Source organism: Populus trichocarpa, chromosome 11 (genome assembly GCF_000002775.5).
Source record: "Populus trichocarpa isolate Nisqually-1 chromosome 11, P.trichocarpa_v4.1, whole genome shotgun sequence".
Lineage (NCBI taxonomy): Eukaryota > Viridiplantae > Streptophyta > Magnoliopsida > Malpighiales > Salicaceae > Populus > Populus trichocarpa.
The window spans coordinates 1424837-1447058 of record NC_037295.2 but is presented as its reverse complement, the minus strand read 5'-3'; the positions used below and the strand labels follow the sequence as shown (position 1 = coordinate 1447058).

The following is a 22222-nucleotide window of genomic DNA, read 5'->3' as shown; positions in this document are numbered from 1 at the left end:
TCTTAGATGGAAGGTGTGTGAGGGTCGTGATAGGAGCCCCAGTTCAGACCGCCCATGACAACGGGCGAAGACACCTTAGAGAAGGTGTGAGGGCCATTAGAGGAGCCCCATTTCAGACCGCCGCATGACGACGAGCGGAGACACCTCAGGAGAAGGTGTGTGGGTCATGATATGAGCCCAGTTCAGAACGCCCCAAAGCCAATGTGATGGCTAGATATGAGTGGACAGGTGTATAGCCAACGAAGTGGCTATGATGAGTATGGAGACAAATGCAGGATTGACTTTCATGGATATTGCCCCCATGCTAAAGATTAATGAGCTAGAAGACATTTTCCTTGGACAATAAGTGGGTGACTTGTGGAGCATTAAGATGCGGCTGCTATGAAGGAGCAGAGGGCATGCGCAGGTTCCGGGAACAAGTTGACTCTTGTCAAGGTGGTGAGCTCGGTGAAGGCATTGTAATACTCAGAGTATCAAGACATATATGGATCAACCTTTAATGGGCTGCCCCCATGGTTAAAGATGGAGAGCTACCTGGACTCTTGAGACTAAGAGCGAGAGACTCACGGAGAAGTAAGGCGTGGTTCCTAGGGTGGAACAGAGGGCAGGCGCAACTCCTGGATGAGTAGACTCTTGGAAGAGTGGTGAGCTCGTGATCATATTGAGATACTAAGATAATGAATGTCGTACTTGGAAATAGAAATTTCCGTTTGAGGGGGTGTTGTAAGCCTTGGTGTGAGGCTTGATGAATCATTCCGGACCGAGCATGGTTAATACGCTCGAAGGGGAATGCAGTGTGTCCCAGAGACAAGCGTTAACACTCTTCTGATGTGAAGTGGCAGACCATCTAGTTGTAGTGATCCTTTTATGTGAGAAAAGATGTGCTTTGGTGACTCTGGTGATTGAAAGGTTTGGCGAGTACCTATAAACTTGGTCAAAGACGCTCTCAGAATGGTAAGCTTGGAAGAGCTGCGAGTTGCAAGCTTATGCTGAAGAAGCAAGCGGACAGTTGCCCCACATAAATGTCAAAGAGGGTGATTGTTGGGATATTACCATTTATTGGGCAACAACATGTGCAGCCTACCCTAAGAAGAGAGGGTTGCCATTGTCAATGGTAGTTGCACCAACCATTGACAAAATGGTGCAACCCATGTGCTGGCACCATTAATGCAGCCACCATACTTGCCTATAAATAGGCATACGTGAGATAGCAAAATGAGAGAGTGTAGAGAAGAGAACGTGAGAGAACAAGAGAGAAAGTGAGGGGCTGCCAAGGGCAGGGTGCAGCAGTGTGAGAGCAATGAGAGTAGAGTTTGAGTGAAGTGATCCTCCTCCTCCATGTGTGTTGTAACCCTTTCTCTATATGTCTCTGATAATATTGACTTCTCCCGTGGATGTAGGCGATTTGCCGAACCACGTTAAATATTGTGTCCCAGTGTGCTTAAGCCTCCTATGGGCAAATATCAGAACACCACCGGTCCGCGCATGAGGAGCCAGAATCCCCAACACGTGCCATTGCAGTAATGAAATTAAAGAAAGAATTTGTACTATGTAAGCAAAGATTATTCCTAATTAGCTGTAAAGCATGACGTGCAAAACGTGCTGCTTTTGGATGGGATTGCACTAATGAAAAAAAAGGATAGACAAAGACAGTGCTAAAATTCTATCAAAGACTTCCATATAAAAAGAAAAGAAAAGAAAAGTATTCGATTAAGGGATAAAGCAGATTTTTATCATCAAAGTGATGTTTCACAAAGACAATTACTCTTTGAAAAGTATGACCCAGCATTTACATTTATTGTAATAAAAAGCTAGGTACTTTGTGTATTGGCCGATATGGACAAGATTAGGTGTAGAAAAAGCGGGATTTTGACATAAAATGGGCAGAGCAATTCATTATTGAGGGCTAGAACAACAATATTACTTTGTCTTCAAAATCAAAAGAATCAAAGGATAATAAGGACAGAAAAAGAGAGAAGCCACCTCCCTATTCAGGATGTTTCAGCCACTGATGGGTTCCTGCAATGCTGATGTTCTTGATACCAAACAGAAAATCAATGGACGTCTGTACAAGGCTCTAGTGACATGCAACAAGAAGGATGTTGTAGATCTCTGCCAAAGAATTTCAGATCATGCATTGCACGTAATAACAGTGAATGATGATACTGTTCTCCACATGGCTACGTATGCTAAAGAAGCAGCCTTGGTGGAAAGATTACTAGATGAGTTGCCTGATCATCATGTCGACAAGTTGACCCGACAAAATCGAGTGGGAAACACAATTCTCCATGAGACTGCCACTAGCAACCATGCGATTGCTGTTGCAGATAAACTGCTAAAGAGAGCCCCCGGACTGTTAGGTATGCGCAACCACAATGGGGAGACGGCTCTGTTTCGTGCAGCTCGGTACGGAAAAACTGATATGTTCAACTTTCTAGCTGCTAAAGTCTCTGGATATGACGAAGCAGGTCTGCAATTTTATGTTCAGAGAAGTGATAAAACCACTATCCTCCACATTGCAATTCTTTCTGAACACTTCGGTAAGCATTATAAATCACAAGTTCATTTCTTGGGCACTTCTGTATGTTATGTTTGGTGGAATTAAATAAAATCTCAATTCTGAAGCATGCTGAAGTTTTTATTTTGCTGCTCTAAAACAAAAACTTCTCTCTGGTACATTTTTAATGAAAAAAACAGATTTGGCATACCAAATTGCATTGGACTACAGACATTTAATCAGCGAAAAAGACGGTGATGGGATGACAAGTCTTCAACTTCTTTCGTGCAACCAGTAAGCTTTTAAACAAGAGCCTGAAGATGGATTCATTAAATTAGGTATGTATACAAGCTCACTTCCATTTTGCTAATCACATTCAGAACAGCTAATACTATAGTGCACTTCTTTCTTGTCAAGATTATGACACTTGAACAATCCTTCCTTTATCTTCATATAGGAATAATGTGCTGCAAATTTCCTTCTTTTTCTCTGAATTTTTCGTACTTGAAATAATAAGATTCTCGTACAGTTGTACATAGGTTAATCTTCTTACAGTCACGTATTTTCCATCTTTCTGCAAAATAATTCATCCTTATAGATAATTTTTATTTATGTCGTGTTCAAGAGCCTAAGTTAGGTATGTATGTTGCTGACTTGCCTTATTCCTTGGATAGCTAAATCCTGTTGCAGTACAGCTTGGCAGGAGAAGGTTCAAAATCAAAAGGATAAATATAAATCAGCTGTAGAGCTTGCCAAGCTTTTATCTAGAAATGATACCTCATGGGAAGTTACTTATTCTAGCATTGACCAGAGCAAGCCCAAAATACACAGATATGGAGAGATAGGTGGGCAAGAAGGGATGTCTTTGGCTGCTAGAATTCCTGAGAGAATGGATGATGTTGGTGAAACTCCTTTGATTTTGGCTACGAAGTCAGGCATTGTGGAGATAGTGGAAGAAATACTCAGGCTTTACCCTCAAGCAGTTGAACATGTTGACGACGAAGGTCGCAATGTGTTGCATGTGGCAATCAAATACAGAGAGTTAAAGATTTTCGAGCTTGTGACGAAAATGGAAGTGCCCATGAAGAGACTGGTAAGAAAGATTGATAACGAGGGGAATTCTATTCTGCACACTGTTGGTGTAAAGAGAAAGGATTTTGTATCTGAGAAGATGGAAGGCCCTGCATTCCTATTACAAGAAGAGTTGCTATGGTTTGAGGTGCATTTTTAGACTTTTAGCATCAACATATGATTCACACGCAGGCATATTTTTTAGAATGCTGCACTAATCTTGAATCTTTAAGCAATTGAAACAAACTTGAGGAATTTGCATTGCATTTCCACATGCTGTAGAAAAGAAGAAAGAACTAAAAATATTAATGGTCTAATGCTTATTTTCTTTGGAAAAATTCAGTGATTGACATGTCTGTTTTTTTTTGTGTGCGAGAATACAGCGAGTCGAAAAAGTCACTCCACCTCATTTCATAAGCCACCATAACAGTCAGAACCTCTCTGCAGAGTGTTTGTTTATTACTGCAAACTCTGAACTTCGCAGCTCAGCGAAAGAATGGATGAAGAGCACTGCAGAAGGATCTTCGGTCGTGGCTGTTCTGATTGCTACAGTCGCCTTTGCAGCAGCCTACACAGTTCCAGGAGGTCCAAATCAGAGCACCGGTGTTCCTGTCCTCGTTAATAAACCGTTCTTTGTGGTTTTCACTGTCTCGGACGTACTATCTCTTACCTTTGCTTTGACATCAGTTGTGACATTTCTCTCCATCCTCTCATCGCCATTTCGATTTAAAGATTTCAAGCATACCCTTCCCAATAAGTTGATGGCAGGCTTCACATTTCTGTTCCTTTCCGTGGCTATGATGATGGTAGCATTTGGATCAACAATCTTTCTGACGATATACAATAAGGAAAATTGGGCTAAAGTTACTCTATACACAGTCTCTTTTATCCCAGTTTGCATCTTCGCCCTATCTTATTTTCCTCTATATTCCTCACTATCAAAAACTTACAAATATTTGCTCGAAAACTTTCCTCTAACTAAACTTGTTCTATCCAAACCTTGTACGATGATGTCCAAATGTTTAAAATGTTGTCAAGTCCAAACCTCAGAGTCCCACATTCCATGAAATACCATACATGGATGATAATATGTATTATTGTTAATATTGTCAAGTCCAAACCTTCCATCTACGTTATTGAGTTGTTGATAATTGTAAGGATTTCAATAATCATATTTAAACCAATTTATGATGAGTGAAGACTGTCCTTGTTGGTGATCCAGGTAAACGTAGATGGAAGCAACACGCTTGCAAAGAATGAAGCTTAGATTTATTACTAATATATTGTAATTGGATTTGTTTCCAATCTTTTTTTTTTTTTTAGTTTTCTTAAAATTCATTGTGTTTCTCTCTGTTATTATCTGAATGGTTGTTTCATTAATAAATCAATCGATTATTATATAAAAAAATCAACACCAATATTTAAATAACCAACAGAGTGATATTGTTGATCAATGCCGCTCCTTTAAGTTGAATTGATCCTGGCCTGGTGCTGCATCTGGTTCTTCTTTCTATTTTTGCAAACTAAAACAGGATGACTTATGCCTAAAATTTTGATTTCCAGTGAGCAACTTATGCCTGATCATCATGTTTAGTCAGCTATAGCTGTTGCCAATCTGCTGCACCATTTGGCTCTCTTGCTACTGAATTTGTGTCATGACTACATGTGTTTAATTAGATTATACTTAATGTTGATTATTGGGTTAGATTTGGTCCACTCATAAAAGATGGGTCTAATCTAAATATTCAGAGGAGTTACTAAAAGAAACAATCATTTTATATATATATATATATATATATATATATATATATATATATATATATATAGAGAGAGAGAGAGAGAGAGAGAGAGGGGGGGGGATATAACTTATATTAAAAGGATGTTTTATTTTAAAAAATAATTTTTTTTCTTTTTAAATTCTTTAAATTAACTTACAAAATTTACAAAAATATTCATATTATGAAATATTTATTTGATTCTAGTAATCAAAATAGCAATGAAATAATTGATATAACGATTAAAAAAAACAAATTCTCCAATAAGTTTCCTTTAAATCTACACTCAATTCAGTCAAACTGCAGGATGTGGGCCTTGGGGATAGCATTTCACTGAGGGAAGAAAGTTCGACTTCGTCCCTCGGATTAGATGCTAATATACTACTATAGGCAAAGCTAATATTATTCCCAATTAACTATGAGTTGTAAGCCTGGCGTGCATAACATGGGAATGTTTATGACACTGCACTAATGAAACAGAATTAGTGACAAAGTAGGAATTTAATTCCATGAATCAACAAAAAGGTTATTCCACAATCCACATTCCACTAAACATGGAGAAGCACCAGCTAAAGGCATATATAAAGCAAGGTTCATTTTCAATAAAGTGCCAATTAGCACATGAAGCAAAACTATATAGCTAGTTAGTGATCATAACTGTGCAATAATAATCAAGGAAAAGTTCAAGATTCAATAAAGTGCCAATTAGCACAAGTAAAGATGATTGATAATCCAAATGCAGTCATGAAGTCAAAAGCTCTGGATACAGCTTTAGAATAGGAGAGGTAGCTAGAATATTATACTTTGTAAGTGTACTCGTCAAGATTAACAGGATCCTGTTGAATGATAGTAGAATTCTGATATAAAGGAGAAGGTTATTATTGAGGATTGGCATAGCGATTTTTATTTTATTTTTTTTCAAGGAAAAAATTACCCTTCTACATGGAACCCTTGATGTCTCCTGGTACCAATGAAATTGATCGTAAACAGAAAACAAACGGAAACTTGTACTATGCTCTCATGAAAGGAAACAAGAAGAGAGTTGCAGAACTCTGCCAAAAAATTCAGGATCATGCATTGCACGTAATAACAGTAAACGACGATACAGTACTTCACATGGCTACATATGCCAAAGAAGCATCCCTGGTAGAAAATTTACTAGATGCGTTGCCTAGCCATCATCTCGACAAGTTGACTCGCCAAAATGGTGTAGGAAACACAATCCTCCATGAGACTGCCACAAGCAATCTTCCACTGTTGCTATTGCAGATAAACTTCTGAAGAGAGCCCCTGGATTTTTAGGCATGCGCAACCACAATGGGGAGACGGCTCTCTTTCGTGCGGCCCGGTATGGAAAAACTGATATGTTCAACTTTCTAGCTGCTAAAGTCTCTGGATATGATGAATCTGGTTTGCAATTCTATGTACAGAGAAGTGATAAAACCACTATCCTTCACATGGCCATTCTTTCTCTGCATTTTGGTAAGCATTGTCAATTATAAATTCATTTCTTCCCCCCATCTGCAAGTCAATTTTGTTTCAACATATGAAGTTGATATTCTGATGCTGAAATGTTTTCTTTCATACAAATTACGTTGGGCCACAGATTTGGCATACCGAATTGCGTTGGACTACACGCATTTAATTGGCCAAAAAGATGCCGATGGTATGACTGGTCTTCAGCTTTTATCATGCAACCCATCAGCTTTTAAACTAGAGCCTGAAGAAGGATTCATTAATTTAGGTATGGAAGTATGATCACTACCCTTCCAGTTTTCACTGAATCAGTGAAACCAATGTGATTATGGCACTTCTCATATAAAAAAAATGTAACATTCTTAGATATTTTTATTATAGTTTCCCTCCTTTTTCTGTCAATCCTTTTAACAACCATGATGTAACTTGCCTTGTTTCTGCATAATAAACTCATTCTTACATTACATCACAGAATTTATATGCAACTAACCATTTGCGACTAACTTATTTCCTTGAAAGCAAAATCATATGGAAGTTCAGTATGGAGGGAAAAGGTTCAAAAGCAAAAACAACTGCATAGATCAGCTGTGGAGCTTGCCAAGTTTTTAGTCAGAAAAGATACCTCCTGGGAGCTTACGTATTCTAGCATCGACCAGAGCAAGCCTAAAATCCATAAGTACGGAGAAAAGGGAGGCCAAGAACGGCAAGAAGTACATTTGTTTAATAAAATTCTAGACAAAGAGGAGAGTCTTGGAGAAACTCCTTTGATTTTGGCTACAAAGTCAGGCTGTGTGGAGATTGTTGAAGAAATACTCAAGCTATATCCCCAGGCAGTCGAACACATTGATGACGAAGGGCGCAATGTATTGCATGTAGCAATCAAATACCGCCAAAAGAAGATTTTCGAGCTTGTGAAAGGAATGGACGTGCCTATGAAGAGGCTGACAAGGAAGATTGATGGTGATGGGAATTCCATTCTACACACCGTCGGAAGGAAACGAAAGGATTTTTTATCTGATGAGAAGATGGAAGGCCCTGCATTCCTCTTACAGGAAGAATTACTCTGGTTTGAGGTGCACTTTTTAGACTTTTACCTTCCTGCTATGCATATCTATCATACACATAATTCACGGGAAGCACAATATTTTTTTATTGTCATACTAATCTTGAATCCTGAAGCGGTTGGAGTAGACGTATTACAGCAATATGGTAGGGTGAGTTTACATAATAATTCATCTTAAAAAGTAATTTATGTATGATTTATAAGAAGAAATAAATAAAAAAAATTAATGGTCTAATTCTATAATTCTTTTCTTTTTAGAAAACTTGATAGACATGTTCTCTTTGTTATCCATGTGAGAACGCAGCGCGTCAAAGAAGTCACTCCATCCCATTTCCTGAATCACCAGAACAATATGAAGCTCACTGCAGAAGGGTATTTCATTACTGCAAATTCTGAACTCCGCAATTTAGCCAAAGAATGGCTAAAGACAACAGCAGAAGGATGTTCTGTGGTAGCAGTTCTCATTGCCACCGTTGCCTTTGCTGCAGCCTACACGGTTCCAGGAGGTCCGAATCAGAGCACTGGTGTTCCTGTTCTCGTCAACAAACCATTCTTTGTGGTTTTCACCGTGACTGATGTACTCTCCCTTACGTTCGCTTTGACATCAGTTGTTACTTTCCTCTCTATCCTAACATCCCCGTTTCGATTTAAAGATTTCAAGCATACACTTCCTAATAAGTTGATGGTAGGCTTCACATTTCTGTTTCTCTCTGTGGCAATGATGATGGTAGCGTTTGGAGCAACAATCATTCTGATGATTTACAGCAAGGAAAGCTGGACAAAAATTACTCTATATGCAGTCTCCTTTATCCCAGTTGGCATCTTTGCACTATCTTATTTCCCTCTTTATCCATCACTATCAAAAACTTACAACTTGCTCCTGAAAATTCCCTTCATTAAACATATTCCAGCTATACCTTGGATCTCTTTCAAATGTTGTCGAGTCGAAACCACTGATACCCACTTTCCATGACATATCCGACACGTAATTATCCTACACTAAATCCTTTCCATTTTCTGAAATCTGATGCCTGGCTGTGTACGTAAAGGTTGGCACAAGTATTGGTCATTTGGTCCAATCTGTAAGCAACTACCACCATGGATGATTATAAGTATGATGTCTATAAGAATGATGTGATGAGTTCTTGGTTTGTACATTGTAAGAATTCCAAATAATGCAATGTTCTGATATGTGCATTAAGTAACAAAGAAAGCCAGCAATTCTTGTAAAATGGGTGTTAATCTAACCACAGAGTTCTTGACACTGGTCCCCTCTTCTCTTATTCAAGAGGGACAGAACATTTTTCTTGAAACTTGGTCAGTTCAATATGCAAAATGATGAATCTAGTTATCTAAACTTGGCTAGCAATTCTGAACCCTAAACATCTACAACATTGGTGCATTGAAACTTCAAGAGTCATTTCCAAGTGAATAGTTTGTTTACAAGTTCTATTCAAATATATAGTAATGATAGTTCAAGCATCAACTCCATGAGTGGGATCTGTAAAAACCACCTAGCACTGAATAATTCAACCTCCAATGTTGAATTATTTTTTAACTATTCTGACTGAGATTTTGATAGTAATGTTGGTTGTAGCATTACAATAAATATGAACATACCACTATTCTCTTACTTTGCAAGACTGAACCTCCAATTTTGAAATTTTAGCTATGAATTAAATTTTTTTAGTGTTTTTTTATTATTTTGATATGTTATGTGAAAAATAAATATCAAAAAACTAAAGCTAAAATTCATCATTCCACCTAAATAAATTAAATTATATACTAGCAAGGATGATGACTTGACTTGTGTCACGACCCGAATCCCGGGTCCATGACCGGCAACACAGGAGTGGTGTCGAAAGGACACCCTACCTACGCTAAGTCTCAGAACACCCTAATCTCTTCTTTAATCATTCCATAAACAAACTATAATCGAAAGTAATATGAAAGAGAACCACTTACTTGCTACTTCCACCTTTCATGAACCGAAAACTCAAGATCAAAAACTAAAATCTTAGGTTTGAGAAGGGGAGGGTCACGGCGGTTACAAAAATTAGAAGAGAGAAAAGTAATTCTCTTGCAACTCTTCCTTAAATACCTAGGTTAACTTAGGTTGGGTTTGGGCTGACTTGGGCTTAGGTTTGAGCTAAAAGTTTGGGTCTTACAACTTGAACCCGATAAACACCCACCACTAACCAAATTTAGATGAATAGGTTTTAACGTATAGATATTTTTTTTAAATCAAGTTCAAAATCCTTATTTTTAAGTTTTTACATATAACTAGATATTTGACTCATGCTTCGTCATGGATTAGATATTTATTTTTCAAATAAAAAAAATATATACACAACCTTTTTTAACATATTTTTGTAGTTATAAACAATTAAGTGAAAATCAAAAAGTTTATGCATACATGTAATTAAATATATCAAGAACTATGTGTGTTAATAATTGAAAAAAAAAACAATAACTAAAAATAGAAATAGAAAAATTAAGAGACAGATATGGATCAAAATATTTAATCTCGCAAGCCAAGACATTTATCTAGTTGTGTATGCTAAATTTATTTATTAAAATAATTTTTTATTCATGCAAACGATAATAGAAATAGAGACACAAATTAAATTGATTGAATAAAATAAAATAGAAAACAAAAACACTATGCAATGTTGCACATATTATAAATATTATCTCAAAATAAATTTTTTCATCTTCAAAAATAATTGTTGTCTATACAATAGATTAAAAATTATATATGAATCAGAAAAACTCTTTAAAATTTAAATGCATAACAAAAAAATAATTATTATTTAAAAGAGGCTCTTTAAACAAAATGAATGAGAGAATGGGTATTAATCTAAATATAAATAAAAAATAGAGAAAAAAAAACATATAAAAAAGCATTAATTTAAAAAAAATTAGAAAAAAAAAAAACAAAGGTTAGGCATTGTTGGGCCTGGCCCATTTCGTCAGGGCCCGCGCAACCAGGCAAAAAACATCAAATTTTTTTGAAAAATAATCAAACAATGCATCGTCTAATTTTCCTAGATTCCAGACACTGTAGTGGCCAAAGAATCAAGGCTTAAATATTTTTGACCCAAAACTCGTTTTTCAACCCAAAACACCTTAGAAATCGTGATAAACTTATCTATGGCCTCAAAAAACCAAAAACTTATCCTAAAAACCAAAATCAACCCAAAACCAAAAATCAAACCAATCTTAGATGTTTTTTTTTCATGAACTTTAAGGGTAAAAAAACCTAATATAAACTTCTCTCATCAAATGAAACCATTTGACACAAACATCGATTATTTTAGTGGTCTAAATCTGTGTCAATGATATTTTTCTCTCACTATTGCTGGAATATAATGACTTTTCTCTCTCCTTTCTCAACCAAGAACTAAGAAATAATAAAAATAAATTTTTTATATCAAAATTGAATTTGAAAAAAACTGAGACACCGAAATCATATAATTTATGTTATTTTTAAAGTTAGATAACCAAAGTATATCTGTCGTGAAACTTCTGGCACACTATTCATGTTTGGTGTGTTTTTAATTTTGGTTTCTATTCTTTCAATTCCAATATTTTCTAAGAAATCTAAATTAATTGGCCTTCAATCAAGATCAAATCTCCCAAAATAAATTTTTAAGGACCAAAATGAATTTTAAAAAAAATAAACAGGGTTATTCACAGTTTTTTATTAGGGGTAAATAGTTTCAGCTGCACAATATTCACCAATGCATTTTAGTTTTTAGATTAATTTAAATGTTGATAAACCTAGTTATTGTTTATATATATATATATATATATATAAACCAAACCTAAAAATACAGTCCAAAACCAAATAGCCTAAATTATCAAATTTAGCTCCCAAATTAATTATTAGGAAACGTGTTTTGATCAATGGGTTGAATCCTTATTGCATCAGATTCCAAATTAATTATAGATTTGTCTTCTATAATGTGTTATCAGTCTCATAACCGGGGTTATGAATTTAGAAAGTTAGCTTTAGTGAACTTTTATTTTTTTAGAGTATTTTTTTAAAATTTTGTTTTCTAACATTTGGTTGGTTATGAATTAGTCTCTATTATTTTTTTTACTTTTCTTTCTTTGAGATTATCTCAATTTTATGTCCAGAGTTACAGATTCGATAGGTTAACCTGAGTTGATTCGAATCTTTTTCTATTATCACTTTTTTTATATCCTGTATGTTAATTTTTTATTAATTTAGTTTATTTATTGTTATTTTTTTAAAAGCATTATTAGATTAGTTGAAGTTATTAAACTCGGTTGACTGAATAACCAAATTTTCTAAATTTTTTTAAATTCTAAGTTTAGCATGAAGGTTTTTTTTTCGCTTTTCTAAAAAAATAGACCATCCACGATATAGCAAGGGTCATCTATCTAATATATATACTACACCTGGTGGCTATAATGTTATTTCTGGAATCTACGGTAAGCCATGTTAATGGGTCTGATTGTTTTTTTTTTAGTTTAACTTGGGTGTCCAGGCCAGCTTGCGCGTACCTCGACTAATCCCACGGGCCCTGAAGTTAACGATCATGTAAACCTCCAGTGACCATCATATGAGCAACCACAAGACTCGAACCTGAGACCACAGAGAGAGCAAACCTCTTGGTCCCAAGCTCTTACCACTGAGTCACCACCTAGATGGTTCTGATTGTTGTTTTTATGAGTTGATATTGTTGTGTATGGTTTGTGGTTTGTGATTGGTTGGTTGTGGTGGCGGTGTAGATTATTTGGAGGATCGGGCGAAAGGAAGTGTGTTGTATGGATTTAGGGGAGGTCCGGCTGGGATCATGAAGTGCAAATATGTTGAATTGAATGCTGATTATATCTATCCTTACAGAAACCAGGTAAAGTTGTGGTTTTTTATGTTTTTATTTGAACGTGGGATTGTTTTGAGTTAGTAAGTAAGGTTGTTGATTTTTGTGGTCGAATTTCTTTGGGTGTGTGCATGGATAATTGTTATATGAAGAGGAGTAGTTGGTTTAGATGTTGAATTATTAAATAGGTTGTAATGTTTGGTAGATTAAATGATCAATGCAATTTGAAGGGTGTGTACTATGTGAAAGTTGTCTTAAACATTGTTTTCTTTAGTTATTGAATGTGCATATGTTTCTTAAGCGGAACGTGATTTCTGATTTGGTTGTTACTTCTTTTGATGGTGATTTGAAATGCAAGGAGGTTCCTACCAGTTTTGGATTTGATACTGCTTGCAAGGTGAGTATAAATATTCTTTCCTATTTGAATCAAAATGCTGAGATATCACATTTTCCTTATGTTGTGCATTATGAATCTAGTTGTTGGAATTACTTGATTGTAGTCTTTCATTAAAATTTGCTTGAAAATTGTATGTGGTTGGATGGAAATTCCTTGTTCGAAGCATGGCATCTTATCTCTGTATATAAAACCTTACAGATTACGAATATGATTGAGCAACACTAGTTCAACGTTTCATGAAAACTTGTTACTTTTAACCTTAGATATTTCATTTAATTAACTCTCCTAAAAATGTTAATATATCACAACTTTCATTACACTAATGCAAATTTCCCAAAGCTTGACCCTTTAATTCTGGATTTTGTAGAATCTCAATTTTGCTACTCATGGTCTTAAATTGTATGTAACCATACAGTATGCACACATTTTTGTGCAATATATATTTACACACAAATATGTGCCTGTGTGTGTGTGTGCAGGGATAGTCTTTGCACTTTCCATTGACACCTGCCTTGCCCACCATGCTTGAGTTGCCCCATTTCATTGACATCTTTTCCGCACATTTAATTGTGAAAGGCAATACTACTGACAGTATTATGCTGGACCCTACTGAATTGGTTGCCATATTATTGCTTGTATGCAATTTGCATTTCTGTTTAACAATTTTTGGACATTTACGATTCTATAGCATGTATTGTCACCTTATCTTGCCTGTGTTATCAATATTGTTATAATGGGATGAGGTTGCAACTAATCCTAATTCCATTAATAGTTTGATATCCTTTTTGTTACCAGCTTCACACAATAGAATGTTAATAATATATGTGGTTCATGCAGATATATGCAGAAATGATTGGAAATGTCATGGTTGATGCTCGATCAACTGGAAAATATTATCACTGTAAGTTTGTACATTGATTTTCTTTTTCAAATAAATTCCTATTATCTGTTTAATGAATCCATAGTGAAGATAAATACTAATATTAGCTAATTGCATTTGATGAGTGTCCTCAGATATAGAATTGTGCAGATGGCTATTTAAATCATGCTATCATTTTCCCTCAACAAGCACTAGAACATGAACTGCCACTAACTTCTCTATTTTCCCTGTAGTTCCATTATAATTGTTATCCAGATATCTTTATTTTCTTTGCAACTACACCACTGAGAACTGATCCTGTCTTAATTGCAATAGGCTATCAGGAATTTGCTTTTTCCATACTTGCTCAAATGTGCTCAAGCATGTTATACACATTACTGATTATACAAGTAATGCTTGCTCATAATCTGTGTTTCCTGCAGTTGTCCGGCTTATGGGACGTGCAGCTTCTCACATTACATTGGAGTGTGCCTTGCAAACTCATCCAAACATCGCCATCATTGGAGAAGAGGTGCTTCTTTTAATATGCTTCTTTAGTTTTGAATATTTGACCAGTTGAGTTTGTTAACTGGTAATTTATCAGTATATCATGTGTTGTGCATCTCTGTGGAAAAAAAACTTGGTTCCATTGTTGGTGACTGCTTTGGACTTTGTCAAGTTTGAAGTACCTTGTTTTCCTCCTTTGTTGCATCTAATTATGATCCCCATTTTTTGTTAGTTGACTCTTCCAAAGTAATTCCCTGGCTTAACTCTTTTGTAATTAATGCTCAAGCTGATCTGGGAAAGTTGACATTGTGTGTAGGAAAGCTCTTGGGCCATATCATTTTTGTAATTTCTACTGTTCAGTTATGTTCATTGTAGAAAAGCTTCCCATATACGTTCTCTTACCCTCTTTCATCTTGTTGCAGGTTGCTGCTAAGAAACTGACGCTGAAAAATGTTACAGATTACATCGTAAATGTAATCTGTAAACGTTCTGGTCTTGGATATAATTATGGTGTGATTCTTATTCCTGAAGGTTTAATTGATTTCATTCCTGAGGTAAGTTACGTTTCTGTAACTTTAGTGGCAATGTCAATTTTTTCCTTTATTTGAACGCAATGTTCATTGTGATTCTACAGCAATCCCCGTTCAATTAATCATGTTTATTGGATGTTTACCTTTTTCTAACTATAGTGGCAATGTCAATTTTTCTCTTTATTTGAACGCAATGTTCATTTTGATTCTACAGCTATCCCCATTCAATTTATCATGTTTATTGGATGTTTCTTTTCAGGTTCAGCACCTTATAGCAGAACTGAATGAGGTTTTGGCCCATGATGTCGTAGATGAAGGTGGGCAATGGAAAAAGAAACTCACAAATCAATCTCTGCAGCTTTTCGAATTTTTACCACCAGCAATTCAAGAACAATTGATGCTTGAAAGAGATCCACATGGAAATGTCCAGGTATTTATTATGTATACCATTTTATGTCTGATTTCAACCATTGTAATTAAGGTGGCATCATTATTCATAACTCTGCTTTTACCTTCAGGTTGCCAAAATTGAGACCGAGAAAATGCTTATTCAAATGGTTGAGACTGAGTTGGAGAAGAGGAAGCAAGAAGGTTCATACAAAGGCCATTTCAAAGGACAGTCCCACTTCTTCGGGTAATTATAACTATTAACTAAAAATCACATCTCTATTATGAGGCACTATTTCCTCTGTCCAATATTACATGATCTGTTTGAAAAGACATTTGACATTGTTCCTATCCTGGAGTGTAATGGAAAGATTAGTGCGTGATTTGTTATAGGTTTTCTGATACATGGTTTGCCCTGCCCAGGTATGAAGGAAGATGTGGTTTGCCTACAAACTTTGATTCTACATACTGCTATGCTTTGGGCTATGGTGCAGGAGCTCTCCTTCACATTGGAAAAACTGGGTTGATATCATCAGTGAGTGATTCTATCCTTCTGGCTGTATTTGCCTTTTTCTGAGTGGTATAAGACTACTAAAAGGTTGTGCTATTCTTGACTTCTTGTAACATCAAAGTTTTGGCACTACTGATTAAGTATCTTAATTTGATAATGTTATGTCTCCAGGTTGGGAATTTGGGTGCTCCTGTTGCAGAATGGACAGTTGGAGGGACGGCATTGACTTCTTTGATGGATGTGGAAAGGAGACATGGTATTCTCTCTTTCTTTAGCATGTTTTGCACAGCCTTATTGATGACAAGACACATTCACTTCCTGGTTTGAAGATACAAAATATGTTGTGGGTTAGAGCATGCTGCATTAGGATGATGTATTATGGATCTAATTTAAGCTTCAAAAGGTTCTGAGAACTTTTTGTGGACTAGTCTAGGGACATTTCCTGAGTTCTCTGTCTCTCACAACAAAAACGGTTTTTTAAATTCAAATGTATTTTATTCTTTTCCAGGTAAATTCAAGCCTGTGATCAAGAAGGCGATGGTAGAGCTTGAAGGTATAAATTCTTTCTTAAGCATCCTCTTTTGCTCTTTTTTATTTAATGTGTAATTCCATCTCAATAATGATAGTAACTTTGGCCTCTGTTTCATTCATTATAAAGAGCTTCTGCTTTGTTCTGAAGAGTATAATAATTAATAGCATGTGTTGCTTGCACTGATCACTAATTTGGATATAACCTAGAAATATGTTCAGCAAATTTGACGATCTCGATGAAATTTCAGGTGCACCTTTCAAAAAATTTGCATCCCTGAGGGATGAGTGGGCACTTAAGAATCGGTACATCAGTCCTGGTAAGTCATAAATTTATCAAGCAGTAGCCTTTAATTGGCTTGCTTTTATGATACCAGTTCTATTACACCAAGTTCTTTGTAAAGCATGCGCTCCAAGATTATCTATTGTGTTTTAACTCTATTGATTCAATCTCAGGTCCCATCCAATTCATGGGCCCAGGATCAGATGCCATTAGCCACACTTTACTATTAGAATTGGGAGCTGATGCTTAGGTGTATTGATAGGTGCAAATTTATGCTCTTCAGAGAGCTGCAAAGTTCTTGGGACAGGCATGAGATCTCTTTTTCTTTTTCTTTTTTTTTGGTTTTCATTGCTGCTATCTGAGTTGAGAGTTCTGGCTTTTGTGTTTTTATTGGATGATAATCCTGGGAAACTCAGTTCTACATCCATCAATTGAACTTGTACGTTTGAACCTTCTGGTTCCTTTCATAAATGTGAATAATTTTTTGGCTTCGCCAAAATAGTAGTGAATCTTTTGGCCCCCATCTTCACGATCATGGTTGTCATTGAAGAAACACATGCATTTAAGATCAAGTCCTTGCAATTGTGGCAAAAGATAAGCTGACATGAACATATGTTCCAAGAACATTTATCATGGCAGGATTGATTTTATGCAAATGTTATGTTCATCTTCATCCACGACTCCATGTACTTTATCAACTGAAATTGACGGGAAATGCAATTCTATTTAGATGATAGAATTTGAGTCCATAGAATTTGAGTCCATAGAAAGGATCAAGTCCTACTTGTATCCAACTGCTGGTTACTTTCTTTTCAATAGTAATGAATTTGAGTCCATAGAAAGGGTTTTTACTTTTCTTTTTTTCTTTTTGTATTAGATGGTTAGGGTTACTGTTGGAGTCAATTCATATAAGTATTGTGGATGATTTTAAAAATATGTTCTTTAAAGATAGGAAGCGAATCTTTTTCATACAAGCCAAAAGGGATTTTAAGCACTCTTTTTTTTCATCTATCAAATAAAAAGAAAGGATCCCAAAAAGGATTTGAAACTTTTCCTTTCAAACAGAAAATTTTCTTTGCCTTTTTTAAATTATTATTATTATTATTATTATTATATACTATTTTTATGATTTCTTGTCTAAAAGTTCCATGTATTGTTGCTTTGTTTGTTTGGCTTTTCAATTCCTTTTTACACGTTACTGGAAAATCTCATGCACATGTCTCACCTTTATGGATCTTGACCTGCTTCTTTATCCTTTTTATTTATTCTTCTATAGAAATCAACTCTCTTTTTTATGGCTTCATTTTTGTATGACATGATGCGCAATTTGGTATTTTCTAATTCAGTTTCAACGTCTTGTAATAGGAGTTTTATTTTCAATTTTTTATTTTTTTGTGCGTGGATGAACGTTTCTTTGACTTTGGTGGTATTTTGGTATATTTTTTTCATGGATATTTTGTGTAATTAAAAGGACCATGGGGGCGTTGTAGTATTTTCACTTTATATTTTTTATTTTTTAATTAAAAAGTTGTTGGCGCTTGTTTCACACGCCCCCAATAAGTGGGCGGTGCCCGTGTCATTAAGGAGGTGCGTGAGAAGCTTTCCAGTGTCTAAATCTGATCATTCGTTGTATAATTAAATGTGCAATCGTGCTCTCTTCAACATGGAGCAACACATGTAGATAAATCATGGATGAATTATCGTCGGTAATCGATTGTTTGTGTTTTTTTTCTTTTCTCTCACATGACAACTAAAGAGCAGAATTATCTTCTTTTTGTTTGTTGTTTGCTTCGGTCTGGCAACCATGATTGATGCTAGACCCAGGTTTGGGTCTGACATGGATGTCAGATTCAAGTGCCTGAGTCAAAAAAATTACAATTTTTCAACAACATGATTGAACTGTAAAAACAAACACTACTTCATTAAAGCAAGATTTTTCATTCATATACAGAACTTAACTGCAAATTTTTTTTTTGTTTGTGCAACTTATTTTATAAATTTGTTATTTTCAAAGAAGAAAGAATGAAAAAAAAATTATTGAGTTCTAAGTGATTTATTTTAAGTCTTCAAAAATAAATTATTTTTTTTTGTATGCATTGTGGATGAAAATATTAGTTTTTTATTTCCATCCAAGTTTGGACAGTTTATTAAAGGGTTTATATTTTTTTAAATTTGAGATGTTGCATGATCTAATTAATTGTCAATGTTTGTTGCAAGGAAAGTTTATTCTACATTATAACTATTAGTATATATGAGAATTTGAAATATATGATCATAAGAGAAAACTTTTGAACTTTTAAATTGATACATTATGTTGTAGGAAAAGCAGATATTGTATATGTAAAAGACTTACTGTCCTTTTAACTATTTTAATTTGTGTAATTTTGTAAATGATTTATTCACTAAAATTAGAGATTAATAAAAAAAATTAAGTGAATTTTAAGGATGCATGTTGTTAATGTCCTCAAATAAAAAAAAGAAATATAGAAAAGATAAAAATATATTTGGTTAAAAAAACAAAGATGAAAATACAAAATAAATTTGTTTTTAGAATAATTATAAGTGAATTTCTATATTAAAAAAAAAAACATATGAGTCTGACATGATTATCAAACCTGGATACTTGGGTTATGCCAGATCCAGACGTAGGTTTGGCACAATAGCCAGATATTTTTAATATTTTTTAAAAAAAATAATATTGATTTGCTGCTGGCAGTAGTATGGGAAAAAAAAGAAGAAGATGAAGAAGAAAAGGTACTTGCATCGATATGAAGTTCTTTAGAAAAAAAAATCTGTCCTTGATAGCACACATATGATGCAAATGATCTTAGTTTATAGACTTAGCTTAATAGTGGAGCACTATCTCTTCTCTGTTCTAATACGTACGTACACGCCAAGCAGTCAAGCACCATAGCTCATATATACCTGGTGCCTTGTCTCGAGCAATAATTGAGGGAATTCACTTCAGAAGGTGCAAGAAACGTTCTTTTGCATGTGAGAATAGTCACCATTTCGGTTTTCTTTACATCATTGTGAAAGGCCATACAGTAATAGAATAACAATAGTGCTGGACAAGCATCACATCATAACCACCCAAAAAGGAGAGTTCTTTTTTTTTTAATTAAGCATATTAAAAAATAACCTTAAACAGAAAATATTTTTAAAAATAATATTTAAAGAATTGCAGGTTTCAAATTGTAAAATGAGTTGACATAATTTACAAAGAAAAAAAAAAAAGAAGAAGAAGAGAGAAAGAATGAAAAATTTTGAAAACACATCAAAACTTCAATGATGACAATACTAATATTATCAAGAATATTTCAACAAGATAAATTTAATAACATCAAAAAATCTCATCAAAAATAATTAAAATAGACCACATGAATTGTTTAAAAGCAAGTGAATCTCGTCATCTTTAAACAATTTATGTGACCTACTTCATTTAGTGTAGATAATATTTTTTAGCAGGTAGTATCGTCATTGGAGTTTCAATGTATTTCTAAGATTAGTTTTTACTTTTTTTTTCTTCCTTCTTTATTGTCTTTTTTTTTTATTATAAATTATGTCAGACCATTCTATAATTTGAGAAAGTCACTAATAATACTTTCGTCCAACTTTTTTTTATTTATATGCTACTTTTTTAAATATTTTCCAAACTATATTATTTTTAAATTATTTTATTGGACTAGAGTACAAAAATACTCCATAAAAAGGAAGTACATAAGCTCATGGGTTCAGGGAAGAATATACACGTTCATGGGATAGTGATAATAGGAGTAAAAGAACTCCTTTTTATACAATGACAAGAACCATAAGCAAAACCAAAGTCAAAGAGTGTGATAATCGAGAGAGAGAGAGAAAAGTGGTGAAGAGAAACCCAAGGTCTAGTGCTATGAGCCACATGGTCCAACCACATAGTCATCACCATTACCGATGTCCAATAATCATGGCTTTTGTTTTAGCTTCACCTTCGTCAATGGCCACCGTGAGCTCGAGGCATAAAGCCATGACACTGGTGCATGGGTCCACCCAAATTCCAGTCGTCATAGTGACTCCATGCTCCGGGCATCGGAGCCAGAGGTTATTAATGGTGGTATGATTTTACCTTCTCCAACACCACCTTCTTACCTGCCTGAGTTATTGTTCTTCCAACCTCCATAAAAAACAATTGTTTTTGGGAAACGCGTTTAAGTTATGGTTGTAACAGCAATAATTTCTCCAGTTGTAGTAACCATTTAAATGCAGGACATATCCGCTATTATCTCTTTAAATGATGGAATTTTTTTTAGTACTTTTTTTGTTTTTTTTTGGGAAGGTCATTAAGGTTCTATTTTGTATTGTGATTAGGGTTATGTTTTTTTACCAACAACAAGTTTAATCTCTTATTTGCATTGATCCACTAAAAATTCTTAGATATTGGTTAAAAAAAATTATAATTTGTAATTTTTTATAATTTTTTTAAAATTATTTTCTTAAAAATCATAATTATAAAAATTATCACAATAATAAACACACTTTAACATTAAATATTGACTCTAATGTATTTCTTATTGTATATGTATTATTTAAGTGGGTTTGTGTATTAATTCAGATTAGTTTTTGAATAGATGATATTGGCCTAAAAAAGTAAATTATATTGAATACTTGTTATAAAGTTCAAACTCAAAAATTTAAGGATGAGGGTTAAATGATTATTCTGACAAAAATAACTATATTTTTTTTATCTAATAATTAGATTAGGCTAAAATTTAATTAAGAAATTTTACAGGTATAGTTTTATAAAGATTTTAATATTTTAGGGCTTCAAGATCCCTATTTCTATTTTATCAATATATATATATATATATATATAAATAAAAAGAATCAAAAGTGACATGATAAGAAAATCAACATATGAAATTCACACAATGAGAAATGTAGGTGAACTGGTTTGGTCCTGAATTTATTCTAGGTCAGTAGTTTGAGTTCCATAAGCTTCGGGGCCACTGGAGACTTATATGATCGTTAACTTCAAGGCCCGTGAAATTAATCAATGTACACGCAAGCTGGTCCAAATACCTATGTTAATCTAAAAAAAACATATGAAATTCATCATCCTCTTTTTTTTGTAATTACAAATTTAAAGTATTGTTATCATTGTTTAACCAGCTGGAAATTATGACTGAATCTATGGCAATCAATTATAAATATGGTGTGGCCAACGAAAAGAAGCACATATTAAATCATGAAAGATTGCAGATCATAGATTATAGCTTGAAATGATTTCTTCACAAAAGAACAAAGAATCAAAATAAAATTTCATGATTTAAAAATAGTCTGTGTTTATCATTATTGGTGAGCAGGGAGAGTCGAACTAGAAACTACAAAGAAAACATAGCACTTAGCTCCAATCTACTTTATTTAAAAATAAATAAATTTATAAAATAAAAATATATATTTTCTTAACATATGAAATTCACAATCCCAGGGTTGTAGCCGAACTGTT

General features: G+C 34.3%; 4 protein-coding genes across 4 annotated transcripts in view; all 4 read left to right on the top strand.

Moving 5' to 3' along the window:
- The window catches only part of LOC127904057 (pyrophosphate--fructose 6-phosphate 1-phosphotransferase subunit beta), a 45329-nt gene extending 27915 nt beyond the window's left edge, over nt 1-17414 (top strand). Inside the window, exon 17 of the mRNA XM_052445696.1 lies at nt 17000-17414. The gene's annotated coding sequence lies outside the window, so the exon portion shown is untranslated. The remainder of the gene's footprint in view (nt 1-16999) is intronic.
- LOC18102894 (ankyrin repeat-containing protein At5g02620) lies at nt 1829-9037 on the top strand. Its single transcript, XM_024581721.2, has 5 exons — nt 1829-2360; nt 6646-6825; nt 6950-7087; nt 7339-7892; nt 8187-9037. The coding sequence occupies exons 1-5, from the start codon at nt 1997-1999 to the stop codon at nt 8853-8855; spliced, it is 1905 nt and encodes a 634-aa protein (XP_024437489.2). The 5' UTR covers nt 1829-1996; the 3' UTR covers nt 8856-9037.
- LOC7485385 (ankyrin repeat-containing protein ITN1) lies at nt 2358-4762 on the top strand. The gene is made up of 4 exons (XM_002317130.4): nt 2358-2540; nt 2698-2835; nt 3172-3716; nt 3952-4762. Exons 3-4 carry the CDS (start codon nt 3357-3359, stop codon nt 4633-4635), a joined length of 1044 nt encoding a protein of 347 aa, XP_002317166.4. The 5' UTR covers nt 2358-2540; nt 2698-2835; nt 3172-3356; the 3' UTR covers nt 4636-4762.
- On the top strand, nt 12619-17414 carry LOC7485396 (pyrophosphate--fructose 6-phosphate 1-phosphotransferase subunit beta; the record flags this gene model as incomplete). The annotated part of the gene is made up of 12 exons (XM_024580995.2): nt 12619-12807; nt 13037-13132; nt 13970-14033; nt 14435-14523; nt 14921-15052; nt 15288-15458; nt 15547-15662; nt 15839-15950; nt 16098-16182; nt 16435-16479; nt 16706-16774; nt 16911-17414. Coding segments are annotated over 12 exons (1245 nt in total), but the record flags the coding sequence as incomplete, so codon positions are not given.
- Nucleotides 17415-22222: the final 4808 nt, after the last annotated feature.